The 19,879-nt window shown below is 46.2% G+C and overlaps 2 protein-coding genes across 3 annotated transcripts in view; both read right to left on the reverse strand.

Annotated features, from left to right (window-relative positions):
• The window catches only part of LOC143749718 (uncharacterized), a 29,307-nt gene extending 23,964 nt beyond the window's left edge, over nucleotides 1-5,343 (reverse strand). For both annotated transcript variants that reach the window (XM_077242183.1, XM_077242182.1), the window contains exon 1: nucleotides 5,058-5,343. The gene's annotated coding sequence lies outside the window, so the exon portion shown is untranslated. The remainder of the gene's footprint in view (nucleotides 1-5,057) is intronic.
• Nucleotides 5,344-14,830: 9,487 nt separating this feature from the next.
• Nucleotides 14,831-15,823, reverse strand: LOC143750719 (olfactory receptor 2AT4-like). The gene has a single exon (XM_077243895.1). The coding sequence runs from the start codon at nucleotides 15,821-15,823 to the stop codon at nucleotides 14,831-14,833; it is 993 nt and encodes a 330-aa protein (XP_077100010.1).
• Nucleotides 15,824-19,879: the final 4,056 nt, after the last annotated feature.

The following is a 19,879-nucleotide window of genomic DNA, read 5'->3' on the forward strand; positions in this document are numbered from 1 at the left end:
TGGTGCATTTTGTGAATTCACGCGTTTGATGCGAATTCGCGTCTGCCGCCCGAGTTGAAAAATCTGAACTTTCGCGTCAATTCGCGCCGCGTTAACCAATCAGGAGCCTAGCTGCTTGCTGCTGTCACGTGGTGAAGTATCTGGATGCTTCAATACATTATTTTGTAATGGTTCTAATGCACAACAAAGGCAACTATTTTATCACATAAAACTTGATTTCAATATATAGACATTCATTTTGTATTGAATGCTATTTATTCCATATCTAGATTATATTAAATATTATTATAATGTGAAGACAAACATACTGCATTATAAGTTCATGTCTGGACAGTGTTGTGTGTGAGAGAGAAAAAAATCACAGGACAGATTAATCACTTTTGGAGGCTGGCTCCATCATCAAAACAAAAATAAATGACAGATTAGGTGGATGAGGGCGAGGGTGATCCTCGCTCCGATGCGGGACAACAGGTCATCAAGCTGGGCGCGGGACAGGCGGAAGTATAGCTGAAAGCGGCCGTCATCCAGGCGCAGCTCCTGGAGCGAGCAAATGGTGAAACTCGCCACACTGGGTCGAAGGGTCAGGTGGACACAAATACGGCGACGATGACCCCTACGCCGCCGTTCTGCTCTCCAGAGCAATTACAGAGCTGTGACTCTCTCGGTGAATGCTCGATCAACATAAAAAAGATGGCCGCCAACGGGTTTCGATTGTGACAATTCGCTCTTGACGCGCGAATGGATTCAAAGTGGTCAAGCGTATAACTAGACACGGTAGGCGCAAATTTGACGCGCTATTCGCGTCCAGTGTGAATGCAGCATAACATGCACTTTATGAGGCAGTAGCACACACACGCAAGGTCTCTCGCTCTCTCCCTCTCTGCTATGCGCGCGCTACTCGGTTTGGAGCACAGTATTTGCGAGGTCTTGCTCTCGAGCTCTAGATTCTGGGAGATTTGAACTAATTTGCGGTTCATGTTGGTGGAAAAGGGGTATCATTGTGCAGTGCAAAACTTCCCTGACTCCACCTATCGGCAGGGGAGGCGTGAGACGGCATACTCGTGGCCTCGAACCACATCAGGTCACGCACTGCTAACCTTGCCCTCTTGGGACCCAGAGATAGAGAAGCTGCTCTTTCTGAGAACTTGGGTACCGGCACGCTGAGCTCTCAAGCCCTTATGAGAATGGCAAGATGAACAACGTGCCGACGTGATCATGCTCTCATGAGAAAACATAAACCACCCACAAACGCAGTCTCAGCATGTTTGCGATGTGATAGAGGTCTGAGGGGCCCACAGGGATTGGTTACCGGGCAGGGAAGCAATCACTGTAATCCTCGGGTCACCTAGATCGTGGTATAGGTGAGGGGAGTCCACCTCGTTTAAGGCATTTGAGTCTCGACAGGGCATCAAGAGCGTCGAATGACGCACTGGGTTGCCGTGACAACAGGCGCTGTCAGCCGGCAGCTTGACGGCGCATGGCACGCTGAGCGGCTCAAGATTTTACGAGAAAGTTTTCTTCGTTTTCTTCTTTTTTGAAGTTTAAACACTCTAAGATAAGATTGCAGAGCAGGAACAGTACAACCTGTACTGTACTACCAACCTGTAGTTGGTTTTGTCACATCATTAGAAATAAGTGTAAACAATTTTGAGTCATTTGGCATCATTCATGAGATACAAGCAGAACGAATTTTTGTGTAAATCGTTCCTACAGCCGTTCTGACGTAAATGTTTGGATTCACGAAAATGTTCGTATTTTCAAAATGTTAGTTGGTATGACAAATTTACACCTGCTCCCCTACCATGTGTAAATGGCGCACAATACATTTGAACTTTCTCATTTAGGTAAAGTGATGACATTGCAATTTGATGCACTTTGTACCATAATAATATTTCACAAGGTGATTTGCCCTGTCATGTTTTTTGTTTGTTTTTTAATGTCACTGTCACTTTTTACCCAGCCTTCCTATCACGGTGGGGGAGGGGCGGGACAAATACTACACCGACCAATCATCCTACTTTTACAACGACTGAACAACAATGGAGAAGTTAATATTGCTGGTTACTGCATTTTTATATTCAGTCTCTATATTACAAAGTATCTAAGCGTTTAAGCGCCACCAGTTGGCCGTTTGCAGAAGAGCACCAGGCATTTTTAGCTGGCTAAAAATGCGTTAGTGGATACACGATAATTTAATATTTATTGGTAGGCATATGGCCAATTAGTCTAATTGCAATTAGCAAAATACTGATGCCAAACCTGAGAAGGAAGTCCAGAAGATTCCACAGTGTTCCTGGACATGTAATTTGCGTAGTTGTAACTCATGGACGGGGATTATGCTAATTATGAATGCGCACACTATTTACGAATGTTTGGAATTCATTAATACACACACGTTAAAATACTGAATCTGTGGTATATGATGCGTTTGTGACTTATAATGATAATGTGACTTTTGACTAAGAAGTGAGTAAATGATCACAATTTTGATCTTCAACCATGATCATGGTTTAATCTTCAACCATGATCAAACCATGATCTTCAATACAATACAATACAATTTTATTTGTATAGCACGTTTAAAAACAACTGGTGTTGACCAAAGTGCTTTATCCTAACCAAGCTTAAATCCTAACCAAGATGGCGCTGCAGATGGCTGCCTCGGTGTGGAGCTCTCCAGCTATTGTGTTGTTTTTGTTTGTTTGTCCTGTGTTTAGTCATTATTTTCCTATCAGTTTCACCAAAGACGAACTACTGGACATTAGGAAACACACACCAGAAAACTATACAGTTTTTGATTATTCAGACGTTTTGCTGGACATTCTCTTTGGAGGTGCAGCATTGTTGTTCAAACGCGCGGTCAGACGCAAACGCGGGAAGCGTACCGGCGCGCTGGTTAAACTCTGCGAGCGCGGCCTGCCCACTGCACTCCCCAGCATTCATCTTGCGAATCTCCGATCCCTTCCTAACAAAATGGACGACTACTTCTCCTCACAAGGATTAACAAGGATTTTTCTAACTCTGCTGCTCTGTGCTTCACTGAAACCTGGCTGAGTGAAGCCATACCGGACAACGCAATACATCTGCCGGGCTTCCAGCTGTTCCGAGCGGATCGCATCGCGGAGCTAACGGGGGAAACTAGAGGTGGTGGATTGTGTTTCTACATTAACGAAAATTGGTGTTCAGATATAACAACACTGAACAAGATATGCTCTCCTAACTTAGAGACCCATTTCATTAATTGCAAACCATTCTACTCGCCACAGGAGTTTTCCTCTTTCATTCTCGTGAATGTTTACATCCCTCCAGACGCGTGCGTGAGCGCGGCGCTACAACAGCTGGCTGAACAAATATCTGAAACGGAACAAAGGCACCCTAGATTCTCTTCTAGTAATTATTGGGGATTTTAACAAAGCAAATCTTTCCCGTGAACTACCAAAATACAGACAGCACGTTACATGTCCCACCAGAGACAGTAATATAATGGACCACTGTTACACCACAATAAGGAATGCGTATCACTCCGTTTCACAAGGGCTCTCTGATCACTGTTTGGTTCATCTTATTCCGACCTACAGGCAGAAACTGAAATCAGCTAAACCTGTGTTAAGGACTGTTAAAAGATGGACCAATGAAGCAGAGCAGGATCTACAGGCCTGCTTTGATTGCACTGATTGGACTGTTTTTGAAGCTGCTACCAACGATCTGGATGATCTCACAGATACTGTAACATCATATATAAGTTTCTGTGAGGATACATGCATTCCTACCAGGTCATTCTTATCATTCACTAATGATAAACCATGGTTTACTGGGAAACTCAAACACCTTCGTCATGCCAAAGAGGATGCTTAAAGAATTGGGGATAAAATCTTGTATAACCAGGCCAGAAACAGACTGACAAAGGAGATCAGAGTTGCTAAAAGAAGCTACTCTGAAAAACTGAAAAACCAGTTTTCATCCACCGACCCATTATCAGTCTGGAAAGGCCTGAGGAACATCACCAACTACAAGTCACCATCCCCCCGATCTGTGGACAATCAATACCTGGCTGACGATTTAAATTAATTTTATTGCAGGTTTGAAAAGCCCTCATTCACACCACACACCGGCTCTAACCTGCACTTAACACATTCACCATCACCTCCTGCACCTCCTGCAATCCAACCTGAGCTTAAGGTCTGTGTGAAGGACGTGAGCCGAGTATTCAAAAAACAGAAGACTAGGAAAGCCTCAGGCCCAGACGGCATCTCATCTGCTTGTTTAAAAGCCTGTGCTGACCAACTGGCCCCGGTCTTCACACAGATCTTCAATAGATCATTGGAGCAGTGTGAAGTTCCGTGCTGCTTAAAACGCTCCACTATCATTCCGGTCCCCAAAAAAACCCAAATCACTGGACTTAATGACTACAGACCTGTCGCTCTCACGTCTGTGGTCATGAAGTCGTTTGAAAGACTGGTGTTGGCCCACCTGAAGGACATCACTGGACCCCTGCTGGATCCCTTTCAGTTTGCTTACAGAGCAAACAGGTCTGTGGATGATGCAGTCAACATGGGACTACATTATATCCTGCAACATCTTGACAGACTTGGGACTTATGCAAGGATCCTCTTTGTGGACTTCAGTTCAGCCTTCAATACCATCATGCCTGATCTTCTCACAGCCAAACTGACCCAGCTCTCCATACCATCCTCGATCTGTCAGTGGATCTCCAGCTTCCTGACGGACCAGCAGCAGCGAGTGAGACTGGGGAAACACACATCCAGGACTCTCACCACCAGCACTGGCGCCCCTCAAGGGTGCGTTCTCTCCCCACTGCTCTTCTCCCTGTACACTAATGACTGCACTTCGAAAGACCCCTCTGTCAAGCTCCTGAAATTTGCCGACGACACCACTGTCATCGGTCTCATCCGGAATGTTGACGAGTCTGCTTACAGACTGGAGGTTGAACAGCTGGCTGTCTGGTGCAGTTACAACAACCTTGAGCTGAACACGCTCAAAACAGTGGAGATGATCGTGGACTTCAGGAGGAACAGCTCAGCACTCCCCCCACTCACCATCATGAACAGCACTGTGGAAGCAGTGGAGTCATTCAGGTTCCTGGGCACTACCATCTCTCAGGATCTGAAGTGGGACAATCACATTGACTCCATTGTAAAAAAAGCCCAGCAGAGACTGTACTTCCTTCGCCAGCTGAGGAAGTTCAACTTGCCACAGGAGCTGCTGATTCAGTTCTACTCAGCCGTCATCGAGTCTGTCTTATGCACATCCATCACTGTCTGGTTTGGTTCAGCTACCAAATCAGACATCAGGAGACTACAACGGACAGTCCGGACTGCGGAGAGGATCATTGGTGCCCCCCTGCCATACCTCTAGGACCTGTACTCTTCCAGAGTGAGGAAGAGAGCAGGTAAAATCATCACAGACTCCACTCACCCTGGACACCACCAGGATCACTGGCCACAAGAACATCTCGGCACAGGAACAGTTTCTTCCCACAGGCCATTTCCCTTCTGAACAGTTAACACACCTCGCAAGGCATATGCCTTTAAGTGCAATACTCCCACTGTTTATTGCAATATCCTACAACTCAGGTGATACTTATATAGTTATATTTAGATTTATTTATTATAATATTCAAAACACTGTAAATATGTTCATAATCTGGAAATCTGAAAATGTCTATTCTGACTAAACCTAACTGTGATACGTTTTATTCTCATATATTTATATTTTTATTCTTTATTCTTATAATTTGTAGTATTATGTTTCATGTTTCTTGTTGTATTTGTATAGTCCACTGGAAGCCTCAGCACCAAAACAAATTCCTTGTGTGTGCAATCACACTTGGCAATAAAGCTCTTTCTGATTCTGATTCTGATTTACAAGGCCAAAAAAACAAACAATAAGAAAGAAAACAAACAATAAGATAAAAAAATCATGATATATTAAAAGCTATTGAAAAAAAATATGTTTTCAAAGTTGATTTAAAAATTGTCAAAGTTTGGGTGGATCTAATGTAAGCCGGTAGGCTATTCCATAGCTCAGGGCCGATGACTGCAAAAGCACGATCACCCTTATTTTTAAGTCTAGTTCTAGGGACAGATAGTAAATTAGAGTCCCCCGATCTGAGTGATCATGACTGTGTGGCCGGATGTAGTAGTACAGATAGGTACTGTGGAGCCTGGTACAGCAAAGACTTAAAAATAAATAACAAAACTTTAAAATCAATTCTATATTTAGCCGGTAGCCAATGAAGCGAGATCAAAACTGGTGTAATGTGTTCACATTTACGCTTCCCTTTGAGAAGCCGTGCAGCAGCATTTTGAACTAATTGCAAACGTGTGATGCATATCTGAGGGGCACCAATATATAACTATGATCTTTGATGCATAAATAAAATAATAGAACATTATTAATAGTAAACTAATGAAACAACAAAAACTGCAGTCATGCTGCATGTATGTTTGGTAGGAAATTTGTGATTTATTTATTATTAAAATATATTTCAGTTTACAGTTATAAATGTGCTTGCAATCTAACAAATTAAACTACAAATATTCCATGTATTTTTTTATAATTAAGAACTGGAGGATAAATGGTTAGTTAAATATATATAGGCTACAATGTGTGTGTGTCTTTGTATATATATATATATATATATATATATATATATATATGTAGATTTATTTATTTATAATATTCAAAACACTGTAAATAGGTTCATAATCTGTAAATCTGAAAATGTCTATTCTGACTAAACCCAACTGTGATAGTTTTACTCTCATATATTTATATTTTTATTTTTTATTCTTATAATTTGTAGTATTATGTTTCATGTTGTATTTGTATATGTCCACTGGAAGCCTCAGTACCAAAACAAATTCCTTGTGTGTGCAAGCACACTTGGCAATAAAGCTCTTTCTGATTCTGATTCTGATTCTGATTCTGATATATATATATATATTGTGACGGCCATGCATAGTTGGGTGTTTGCTGTGTGGTGTTGGGCAGTTCCCTTTCGTTGTCACTCCGAGTTACGTCGGATGACGACGAATGGGGTTTCGCTTAGAAAGCCTATCAACTTCGAGTATTACAAAACGAGCCAATGGCAAAGAAATGCCATGGGTCTGCGGAATTTGCATGGCGTAACTCCGCCCCACCTCGTGGGTATAAAAGGAGGAAGCCGGCAGCAAGCAGATATGTTTTCGCTTCGGAGCCAAGTGTATTCTTCTCTCCACAAGCCATCTCTGAATTGTCAGCTTTACAAACGAGTACCTCGAGTGTTGGTGTGACGGCGATACACGGCGAGAGCGTGCCTCCTGCTGATCTGTTGCAGTGGTCTGCCAGTCGGTGCGTTTCTCCCCGGGTGCTTCAACACTTGAGTTTTCTCTCACTAAAAGAGCTTACACGTGGCACGTCTTTTTAAAGATGTCTCGCCCGTGTACTTCTGGTTGCGGCAGATTGGTATCGGACTCTGATGGGCACGAGCGTTGCATAGTATGTTTGGGCATTGATCATGTTAGAGCAGCGCTCGTGGATGACTCATGTTCTCTCTGTGGGAACATGACCATTGCGTCATTACGGTCGAGACTCAGTGAACTCGCAAGAGTGAGAGTCCCCTCATCCACCCCCCGTCCTGCGGCTGGTGGCCAGGGTGACCTGAGGGTTACGGTCTGGAACAAGGCGCCGACTATGTGTCCGCGACCCCAGCCCCCCTCTTCAATGACGGTGCCCGCTAGTGAACTGCTGATTCCCGCGGGTCTACCCTCTGGTGGCCCGCGTGTTTCAGTTGAAGCTACAGAGGAAGATGCCATGTCTGTTGCAGCATCACTAGGTGGGTTTGACTCTTCTGGAAGTGAGGGCTCGTCACAGCTGCCACCTTCCGGTGTGCATACGGCTGTGCTCGAGTCTGATCCGGAGATGACGGCCATGCTTTCCCGGGCAGCCGCGAGCATCGGACTTGAGTGGAGGCCTCCACCCTGTCCTGAGCGCTCGCGGCTGGACGATTGGTTTTTGGGTAAGGCCGCCGACCCTCGTTCTCGGCAAACCCCGATACCTTTCTTCCCGGATGTGCATGATGAGATCTCGAAGTCCTGGAAGACCCCCCTGTCTTCTCGGGACCGCTCGCTGGTCTCATCCGCCTTTCCTCCCCTCGATGAGGCAGCTGCCCGTGGGTACACTGGGCTTCCCCCGGTTGAACGCTCTGTTGCCATGCAACTATGTCCTCAGAGTGCTTCTTCTCGGGGCGAGCCTAAGCACCCATCCAAAGCCTGTAGATTTTCGTCGACCCTGGTGGCGAAGTCTTACTGAGCGGCGGGACAGGCGGCTGCTTCACTGCATGCTATGGCCACTCTGCAGGTCTACCAGGCCCAGATGCTCAGAGACATGCATGAGGGTAGGACAAACCCAGGGCTCTTTGATGAGCGGCGCGCCGCGACCGACCTTGCTCTCCGGGCGACGAAGGTTACCGCGCGCTCCCTGGGTTTGGTGATGTCCACAGCTGTGGTCCAGGAGAGACATCTGTGGCTGAACCTGGCTGACATGCGGGACGCCGAGCGGACCCGTCTGCTTAACGCCCCCTTGTCCCAGGCCGGCCTCTTCGGCGGTGCAGTTGAAGACTTTACCCAACAGTTTTCAACTGCCCAGAAACAGACCGAGGCCATCAGACACATTTTGCCCCGCCGGCCCGCTGCTGCCTCCACCCTGCCGGCCGGGCAGATGCCTCGTCCTGTTTCCCGCCGAGGGCGCCCTCCTGCGGCTCCAGCCCCTCCCGCCCGGACCACGCAGCAGCCTCCACCCAGGGCCGGTCGCGGAGGAAGCCGTAAGAAGGCGCCACAGCCCTCTCCTGCCCCGCCCCCCGCTAAACGCCGGGCCAAGCGGCGCTCCTGAGACGGGCTGCTCAGGGATGATGGTTGTTTCTCAGGAGGTGGTAGCAGGACCACTCCTTCCCCCGGTGGAGGGCCGGGGGAGAATCTTTTGTTCTCCACTCCCCGCTGCTCACCCACGGGTGGGTAGCATCCTAATGTGGTTAAAGTCAGAAACAATCCCCTCTTCCCTGAGCTCACAGAGTTCTCGGGCGACACAGAGCGCCGCCCACAAGCCGTGCTCTCCTCGCCCCCCTCTGTCCCAGAGGCGGTTGACACGGCGTGCTGTCCACGGACCACTTCGCCCCTGTCCCCCTCTGTCGCCAGACCCCTGGCAGAGCAGGCCCCCGCGGGACGACCAGCCTGGTCCTCCCCTGGCCCCCTCTGCCAGGGCGCGGTTGCTAACTGTGCCCCCACCCCGGGCCGCTATGCCGTCCACGTCTGGGCCAGTTACTCTGCTTCGCTGCCCCTCCGGGGGGACGCCTGTGGCTCGCATGATCCCACTGGTTCAGTTCCTGGGAGCCTGGCTAGAGCTTCCCCGTCTGTCCCACTGGATCGCGCGTACCATCAGGCTCGGCTATGCGATTCAGTTCGCACGGTCTCCTCCCCGCTTCAGGGGAGTCCGCTCCACGTCGGTCGGTGGCAATGCCCCTATCTTGAGAGCAGAGATTGCCACCCTGCTGGCGAAGGGTGCAATCGAGACTGTCCCTCCAGCCGAGATGAGGTCCGGCTTCTACAGCCCCTACTTCATTGTCCCCAAGAAAACCGGTGGGTTACGGCCAATCCTGGACTTGCGCGTGCTGAACCGGAACCTTCACAGGATGCCGTTCAAGATGCTCACCGCCAAACGCGTTTTCGAATGCATACGGCCCCAGGATTGGTTTGCAGCGATCGACCTGAAGGACGCCTACTTTCATGTCTCCATTCTTCCTCGACACAGACCGTTCCTCCGGTTTGCTTTCGAGGGGCAGGCATACCAGTACGCGGTTCTCCCCTTCGGGCTAGCCCTGTCTCCTCGCATCTTCACGAAGGTCGTCGAGGCTGCCCTTGTTCCCCTTCGAGAACACGGGGTTCGCATCCTGAGTTATATCGACGACTGGCTGATCCTAGCTCACTCTCGAGATCAGGTTCGCGAACACAGGGACCTAGTGCTTCGGCACCTAGCTCGTCTGGGCCTTCGGGTCAACTGGGAGAAGAGCAAACTTTGCCCCGTGCAGAGGATCTCTCGGTCGCCATGTCCGCGCAGCTTACGAGCGAGCGCGCGCAGTCACTGCTGACTTGCCTGAGACAATTCGAGGGCAAGAGTGCGGTTCCACTGAAACTCTCTCAGAGGCTCCTGGGGCATATGGCATCTGCAGCCGCGGTCACGCCGCTCGGATTGCTTCATATGAGACCGCTTCAGCTTTGGCTTCGCGACCGAGTCCCGAGGTGGGCATGGCAACACGGCACGCTCCGAGTACCAGTTACTCCGACCTGCCGTCAGTTCTTCACCCCGTGGGCGAACCTCAGTTTTTGTTGTTGTCTCAACAGCCGTATGTCTCAACTCGCTCGCCACCTTCTCCTATGGAGTCAGAAGCATCTGAGGTCGCTTCGAGCCATCTTCATTCCCGGAGCGCTGAACTGTGCAGCCGACGAGCTCTCACGGCTTCGGCCACTCCCTGGAGAATGGTGACTCCATCCCCAGTCGGTTCAGCTGATTTGGGACCAGTTCGGGGACGCGCAGATAGATCTGTTTGCCTCTCACGACTCGACCCATTGCGCCCAGTTTTATTCCCTGACCGAGGGCACGCTCGGCACGGATGCTCTGGCGCACAGCTGGCCGCAGGGCCGCAAGTATGCGTTCCCCCCCAGTGAGCCTTCTTGCGCAAGGTCAGGGAGGACGAGGAGCAGGTCATTCTGGTTGCCCCTTACTGGCCCAACCGGACCTGGTTCCCCGAACTAGTACTCCTCGCGACAGCACCTCCCTGGCCGATCCCTCTGAGGAAGAACCTTCTTTCTCAGGGACGGGGCACCCTATGGCACCCTCGTCCCGATCTTTGGAGCCTCCACGTGTGGCTCCTGGATGGGACGAGGCAGGTTTGAGTACCCTACCACCAACGGTGGTGGCTACCATCACTTCCGCTAGAGCGTCGTCCACGAGACACATCTATGCGTTGAAGTGGAACCTCTTCGTCAACTGGTGCTCTTCTCACCGAGAAGACCCCCGGAGATGCTCGATAAGCGTTGTGCTTTCCTTCCTTCAACAGGGGTTGGAGCGAAGGCTGTCTCCCTCCACCCTGAAGGTCTATGTTGCCGCCATTGCCGCACACCATGACCTCATCGAAGGTAAGTCGGTGGGGAAGCACGACCTGGTCATCAGGTTCCTGAGAGGAGCGAGGAGACTAAATCCGCCTTGCCCTCCTCTCGTTCCCTCTTGGGACCTCTCAGTGGTTCTAACTGCCCTGTAGAGTGCTCCCTTTGAGCCCCTGCAATCAGTCAAGCTTAAGTTCCTGTCTATGAAGACAGCGCTCCTGGTTGCACTGGCCTCCATCAAGAGGGTTGGGGACCTGCACGCATTCTCCGTTGACGAAGCGTGCCTGGAATTTGGGCCGGCTTACTCTCACGTGATCCTGAGACCCCGGCCTGGATACGTGCCCAAGGTTCCTACCACTCCTTTTCGGGAACAGGTGGTGAACCTGCAAGGGCTGCCCTCGGAGGAGGCAGACCCAGCCTTGGCACTGCTCTGTCCAGTCCGCGCTCTCCGCGCCTATGTAGTCAGAACGCAGTGTTTCAGGACCTCAGACCAGCTCTTTGTCTGTTATGGTGGGAAGCTGAAGGGAAAGGCTCTCTCCAAGCAAAGGTTGTCTCACTGGATAGTGGACACCATTGCTTTGGCATACCAGCAGCAAGGTCGACCGTGCCCCCTTGGTGTGACTGCCCACTCCACCCGGAGTGTGGCGTCCTCTTGGGCTCTAGCGCATGGCGCCTCGCTAACAGACATCTGCAGAGCTGCAGGCTGGGCGACACCTAACACATTCGCCAGATTCTATAATCTCCGAGTGGAGCCTGTGTCCTCTCGTGTACTCGCTTCAACCAGCTAGTACCGGACCCGCTCAGGTGTCTTCGCTTGCTCGCCATTCCACTCCACGGACTGGATACGTGCGTTATTCTCCTCAGGTGAGCTTTCCCGAAAGCCCTGAGCTCCTCCAGCACTCCTGACGTCGGCGCCAGTGTCTATTGCCTGTGCGTCGGCTAGGTGCCTCCCGTGTGCACGGTCCCTCCTCTGAGCGACCCCCACATGTGTATTTCCACTGTAAGCCTCTCTGAGCATGTGTCTTTCCCTTGGCAAGCCACCTTGCCACCCCTGGGGTTGAAATATTCCACCTGCGGCTGGACGCCCCAGTGTTTTCCATATGCTTCCTTCGGGTCATATGTGTATTCTCTAAGCCCCCCCCCTCTGGGTTGGCATTAATTGCATACTTCCCCTAAGCTTGGGATATGCTTCCCAGCGTACCTGTGATAAATGGAGTCCTTTGTCCAGGCTGACAGGGATCTCGATTTACTCAGGGCACTGGAAGACAGCTGAGAAGGTGGCGTGATTAGACTAGTAACCCCATTCGTCGTCATCCGATGTAACTCGGTGTGACAACGAAAGGGAACGTCTACGGTTACGTATGTAACCCTCGTTGCCTGAGTAGGGAACGGAGACGTTACGTCTGCCTGCCACTTTCCGCTGTACCGCGGGGATCGCCTGAGCTCAGTCTTGGCTCCTCAGCGAAGAAACATATCTGCTTGCTGCCGGCTTCCTCCTTTTATACCCACGAGGTGGGGCGGAGTTACGCCATGCAAATTCCGCAGACCCATTGCATTTCTTTGCCATTGGCTCGTTTTGTAATACTCGAAGTTGATAGGCTTTCTAAGCGAAACCCCATTCGTCGTCATCCGACGTAACGTCTCCGTTCCCTACTCAGGGAAAGAGGGTTACATACGTAACCGTAGACGTTCACTGTTTCCCTTTTGTCTTTGAAGGTATCAGTGCCAGATTGGGAGCACCTGCGCTAGATGCTTTGGGAAGATAAATACTCCGGCCCTTTGAATCTCTCGCTCTCTCTGATCTGGTCTCACTCCTGCCAGCAGTGCATCTTTGTTTTGTTGTTGGATTATATTATGTTCTGTTACCTTTATTTTCCAACATTCAAACTTTGCAACAGTCACACATCCACATTTACACCACTGATGTCACTGACCAATACGCGCTACTTGCTGTTACTTATTCGTTTTATTGTTTAAGTTATTAAAATAAATGTTTACTTTTGGCAATCTTTCGCGTCCTCTTTGAATTTGTCATGGCCTTTGAGCCGGGTTATGACTATATATATATATATATATATATATATTATTCATACACCAGATATGATATTTTATATTTTTTTACTAGTGGGTGCAGGACACTATAGTTCATTGATGTAAGTGATGATAGTAAAATAAAATCAACTGTGACATATTATACTCAAACAGTCGACTACCAGTAAAATGTATAAAAATTTGGAACCAAAAATTATTGAGACAATTCGAACGGACCATATTTTGCATAAATGTTTTTTCTTTAATGCAACCTCTGTGTTGCCTAATGCAATGCTAATGCAACCTTTTTACCCCACAGACTGAACTAAATTAAGCATTGGTTGGTAATTGGTTGACCTAAATTGGTATTATATAATTGTGTACTGAAGGGGGTGGATTGGAATCCACTGCTGCTTCAATGTATATGTAATGATTGATTATAATTAAGGTATTAATCAATATTTTTCCTTCTAAATATCAAATGAGTTGAATGACTTCTCTGGAGATTTTACTTTATTTATATAAGTTACCATTGTGATTACTGAAATGTTCTTTTCATGTATTCTTTAATGTCTGTATTTGATATCTGAATGCAGTGCTTGCTTATTTAACCCAGCTTCCAGAAATGAAATAGGGACTTGTTTTGTGTTTGAGAAAGGTCTTCAATGTGTTTAAACATATAGGGGTCATTGAAGCCAATAGTTTAAGGGGCCATTTCTTTGTTAAAGCCTTTCTTTCCAGTTAGACTAAAGTTTAGCTATCCTTGAGAGAAAGAACGCATTATCTTGATGTTTTGAGAGGACTCTCCTGTTTATAGTGAGAGCCTGGCCAAATCCAACCTTGGAAAAGCTGTGTGTCGGTGTGTGTGTTAGTTTTCTTGGTTACTGGTTAAGGAACCACTGGCATTATTGGAGAGTGACTGAGTTGTTGTTCTGGACATGCTGGCGCCCAGCAACCCAAATCTGCGACCTGGAAGGTCATGACGTGCCTAACTTCAGCTGCATAATCGATGGAGATATGCTTCAGTCTATCTGTATATGTGTGGAAAATTACTGTGTTTATCTATTTCATAGCCAATGAGAATCATTCATCCTGTAAGCAATGACGTAGCTTAGACCTTGGAAATCGTATAACTGCTGTGATCTTTGTAACTGTAAGCGGGGCGGCCTACGAACTCCTGTGTGAGTTGAAGCTGACTTCTGCTGATGAAACTGCAAACTATCTTCAGTAAATATTTTCTTTAATTTTTTATAATTCTGACTCTGGGTCTTCATTTTTCATATCTGGTTCTGGGTTTTTAACTGTATACCCTTTACAGTACTGAAATTTAACATCTGACAGATATTCAACCTTATTCATTTGTGAGACAGTCTAAAAGAAGGATGGTCAATGAGTTCTTGTCATATTTTATTACCATTCTATAAATATATAAAATTTTCTATATCTATCTATCTATCTATATATATATATATATATATATATATATAAATATAAATATATATATATATATATATATATATATATATATATATATATATATATAAATAAGGGAATATTGTAAATGCATATAAACAGCATGAATTGTGATATGTCTGAAAAGCGTGTAATTTCATGTGTCAGAACGGAATAGGCAGATGATCTCATTTAGAAATAGTTAACCTATGGACTTTTAGACACTTCATCCTGTTTCTCTGGACACACCATTTGAGAAAGAACTGTCTGACTTCTTTGATCCTGATGCAGTAGATGAAGGGGTTCACTAGTGGTGGAAGCAGACTGTAGAACATGACCAGGGCGATCTTCTGACTGCTGTTCAACTGAATGTTCGGGATGCCAGAACTGGAGTAAACAACGAAACGTGGCACATAATAGATAATAATGATAGTCAGCTGTGTGGCACAGGTAGAAAAGGCTTTCATACGACCCTGTGCATTTGCTATTCTAAGCACAGACACCAGGATACATGCATATGAAAAGATGATGAAAGAGAATGGCACGAGAAGCACAAACATAGCTACACCATAGGCAACGAGTCTCTGTTGGCTGACATCTGCGCAGGCGAGCTGGTTTATAGATCCAGAGTCACAGAAACAATGAGCGATCATATTTGGCCCACAGAATGGCAGTTTTACTGTTTGCATTAAGCCAATGGTTGGGGCAATCATTGCAGTAACCCAGGAAAGCCCTATTAAAAGTCTCATAGTGCGGTTAGTCATTAAAACAGGGTATCTTAGTGGGTAACAGATCGCCAAGTACCTATCTAGAGCCATGATCATCATAATAAGAGAGTTTAGGGTCCCAAAATAGTGAATCAGCTGCCTTTGAAACAGACAAACGTAGAAGGTAATATAACCGTCACTAAACCAGTAGCGAGAAATGACTTTAGGCAGAGCAACTGTGCAAAAACCAACATCAGACAAGGACAAACTCAGCATGATAAAATACATAGGCTTAAAGAGGCTGCGTTCAGTCACAAACAGGACCACAATGAGAGAGTTTCCAGTGATTACAGCGATGTAGATGCAGAACAAAAGTGCTGCCATCAGGCTGTAGTATTTGGGCAGAAGTCCAGGGAAGCCCACGATGAAAAACTCTGTTACAACAGAAGCTGTGGTTTCGTTTGCCTGTGACATACTAAAACATACAGTTAACATCTGTTTACAAAATAACCAAATGTATCTGCCTTTTATGACTTTATAATGAATAATGACAATATAAAATTATTTAAATAAAGTTCACCTATGAAATTATAAATGATTGTAAATTATCAAATATATAATTTGTATTTTTTTTTTAGTAAAACATGTAAAATATACATTAAGTATAAAACATTATTTAGTTATTAAGATTTTTCCTTACATTTTCCTTAAATTATTTACACATTCTGTGATTTCAAATATTTGCAAAAATTTAAATGTTATTTTGTTTTATATTTCAGCTGATCACATGATTACCTTGATTATTCTCCTGTTAAGTTATGTGACATCTGCTTAGAATATTATTTCTGGCTCAAAATGTCACGTTTGTCAGTGATCAGTGCAGATGCTTGTGGTTTCATGGTTTTATAGGCGTAGAATCAGTGTTAAAGCCTGTAGGGTCCAACACGTCATGATGGATCATGTTTTGCATCATTTGATGTCATCAAACTGGGCTGACCTTTCGGGTTTAGGGGAATGTGTTTTGCTAGAAGATAACTTTGGAATGAAGTTTGGCTTGGTTCCTCTTCCCTGATAGATATAACATTTATTTGCACAACACAGAAACATCAGCTGTTTCATTTCAAATTGGGTGCAACATACTTTTTTTTTTTCGCCAGCCCAAAGTATCTTAGGCCTATTATTAAAAGTCTCTTTTATGACTTGTCAAGTTGGAAAGCGAACAGCTCCTTTACGTCATGAATGTGAGCTTTTTGTGCCATCTTGTGGGAAAATGATAACGCCTGACGAAGGCCCATTGGGTCAAAAAGTTGTTCATTTTAATATATCCTTGGGAGCAGAAGTGGCAGTGTGCCAATTCTTGTTTATTTTTTAATTTGATGCTTCATTTGATCAAGCACCTGCCAAAAGTTTTTTAGATGTTTGCACTATTTCTTCTTTTTTAAACACTAACACCAATCAAACTCTAGAAACATTTTTTGCATTATTTTTTGTTTTATTTATTTTAATTGAATATTATTAATTTTATGTACTATATTTTAAAGCAAATATCTTAAAAAAGACAAAAATTAAAATATATTATAGGATGGATCCGACTGGAGGATTTTGAGCCTCCTCATTGATTTTCTCACACGGAACAACTTTTATAAAGTAAATTTTATAATGAAAACATAAACGAGAATGGATTTGATAATGTTTTTAAAAAGATAGAAACTTTGTTTAAACAGACAGAAACTGACAAATTACTATATTGCTCATGGCTCCAGGAAAATGTGGCAAGATCTAACACGCATCACAGACTATAAAGGCCGGATATTTGCAAACAGCTCTCCATCTCTGCCTGATGAGCTCAACCTCTTCTATGCATGCTTTGAAGCCCTGAACACTGAGCCCTGGACAACGCAGGAAGTGACTCCTGACGAGGTGGAACAGGTATTAACGCTAAACCCTGTAGGGCGAAACACATGCAGGGTGGCAGTGTTTTGTGAGTCTACTCAAAAAACACATTCTGAGCATCATGCTAGCAACCCTGTACCCACAACAGTTTGCATATAGGACACATAGATCCACAGAGGATGCTGTTTGGGAGACTGACTGTCTGGATCTTATTTTTAATTAGATGAGTGAACCCCTCTGGGTGCCTGTCAGAGCACAGTTTAATATAAGGATGAGGAGACAGGTATGCAGGTTTAGATGATGAATTGATAAAGGATAAGCCGCAGAGGCTTTTCACAGGTATGTCTGACAGGCTGGGTCAATGGTACGTTGGTAAGCTACAGCTCCGTAAGCTTGTTCAGAGGCATCTGAGAAGATATGGACCTTGTGAGTAACTCCTCCAATCCCAACTGCAGGAGGGACATAAGGATGAGGAAGAGAAACACTAGGAAAGGCGGCAAAGTTATTTTTCCCACTGCATCCAGGAGAGGAGCAGGTCAGGAGGTAGGTTAGGATCATCCCACTCTCTCTGTTGGTTCCAAAGGTGCTCAACGATCACTTTCGCACGGGTTGTGTAAGGGAGGAGCAATCCCAAAGGGTCAAACTGTGTAGCAAGGACCCTATAAATATTCCGTAAGGGAGGGTCTCATAATTCCCCAGTCGGTGTTTATAGGACAAGGTATTGGACTGCCAATTCCAACTCAAAACTAACGTGGACTCAGGAACATCTGACTTCTCCTGCGTCAGCCACAACTCCACACTAATGGCTCGAGCTTCGGGAGGTAAGTGACTTAATACAGCAGGATCATTACAGGCCCACTGGGATCTCAAATTCAGCTTCAGAAAGGATAGTATGCAGGCCGATCAATCAGATTTGGGCTGCATCAGTATTAGGTAGGCTCTGGAGGCAATTATCAACATAAAAACATCTCTCCACAGAGAAACGAATCTCCTCATCTGTCAAGGGGTGCTGATGGGTGTGGCGCTGGAGTGCCTGGATAGCACAACAAGGACTGGAAGTGGTACCAAAGGGCAGGACTAACCACTCAAAGGTCTGAGCCGCCTCATCCATCTGCAGGTCTCGTCATAGAAAGCGGAGTAGAGGACAAACTTCAGGCAGGAGACAAACCTGGTGGAACATCGCCTTAAAATCTCCGCTCTCGGAAATGAAGGAGGACACCTGAAATGTGGACCCGAGGCTCCAAGGGTTGGTCCGGGCAATAAGTGCTGGTTAAAGCTCTGACCTCTGTACCGTTGGAAACAATTAAAGACAAGCGGGACTTTCCATTGTGGCTGACAAGGTGGTGAGGAATGTACCAACACTCAGGGGTATAAGGAACATAGTGGCGACTGCTGGTCTTTCAAAGAGGGGAAGCTCATTTTTGGCCTACATCATTCAAATTGTCCATTTATTTATAGCCTAGCTAGCCTTGCCTACTGTATGAATGAATGAACAAACGATCTAAAAAAAAAGATAGTAAACTCGATGGAGGATAAGTGGGAATTAGGTTAAACTGAAACAAGGAATGTGGTGTATAATTGTGTGAAATGTATGATGAAAATTGGCTAGCAATTTCGCCAAGCAAATAGCAAGATATAGGTTGCAGCAGTTTGTCTTTCGACTACACTTGGAAAATCCGCGATAGGAAAGAGTTCGAATAGCTTCAGCGGCAGCGAATTTTTATAGTACAAAATCGCTGTCAATCAAAAGGAGATGCAGTCACGCCCACTCCTCCATTCACCCCAGAGACACTGAGCTGTCGTAATCGCAGGGACATAATCGCAGCATTTATCCAATGACCGTGTAGTTTAGAATCACTGAAAAAAAACTGTTCAAAGCAGCCCTATTGAAGTAAACGGACGCTCGGCTTCAACAGGGAAATGCACTGTGACGCTACAGGAATGTATAAGAAGGAAATCGAGTCAGCCGACCTGCTATATGTAGCTGATTCTGAACAAACTCGTCTTCGAGATGAACGTGTTCTAACGCATTTTTAGTCAATAAAATGTTAACAGAATATTACATGTTTGACCATTCAAAAATGTTTTTTTACATTATAGGGGAAGCCGAGCTTCCCTTGCAGTCATAAAGAAATCCCCACTGCACGAACAGGATCAGAAACTACACGGACCGCTCCGGTCCCCAGAAATTTACGCATCTCTGTCTGGTAGGTCTCGGCTTTCTCAGGATTCTTTAACGGACGCACCTCACTAGTGCGGAGGGTAGGGAGGATTCAACAACGGCATGTCTCTACGACGAAGAAGGGGAGTGGCGAGGCGACGAACACCCTCTATCTCTAGGGTAATGGTCTTGAGTTCAAGCAGCTGAAGGGCTTCCTGGTCTTGCTTGGAACGAGTAACTTCGTTACACTCATGGTAAGGAATTGTATCCAATTGCCACAATCTCTGAACGTGGTGGAGGAGTTCATCTTGGACAGAAACCAAAGAGGTAAGCCGGCACTGGGAAGGGGTGGAAGGGCAACCCATAGAAGGAACAGGACCCTGAAGTGTCAATCCCAAGCTGGTACGAACATCGAACAGGCTCAATAGGGGTTATAAGGTGGGGCTGGTCAGAACCAATAAGAAGGAATGGTTGGA

Source organism: Siphateles boraxobius, unplaced genomic scaffold (genome assembly GCF_051911475.1).
Source record: "Siphateles boraxobius isolate OS27281-9 unplaced genomic scaffold, OSU_SipBor_1 25, whole genome shotgun sequence".
In the NCBI taxonomy this organism is placed as follows: Eukaryota; Metazoa; Chordata; class Actinopteri; order Cypriniformes; family Leuciscidae; genus Siphateles; species Siphateles boraxobius.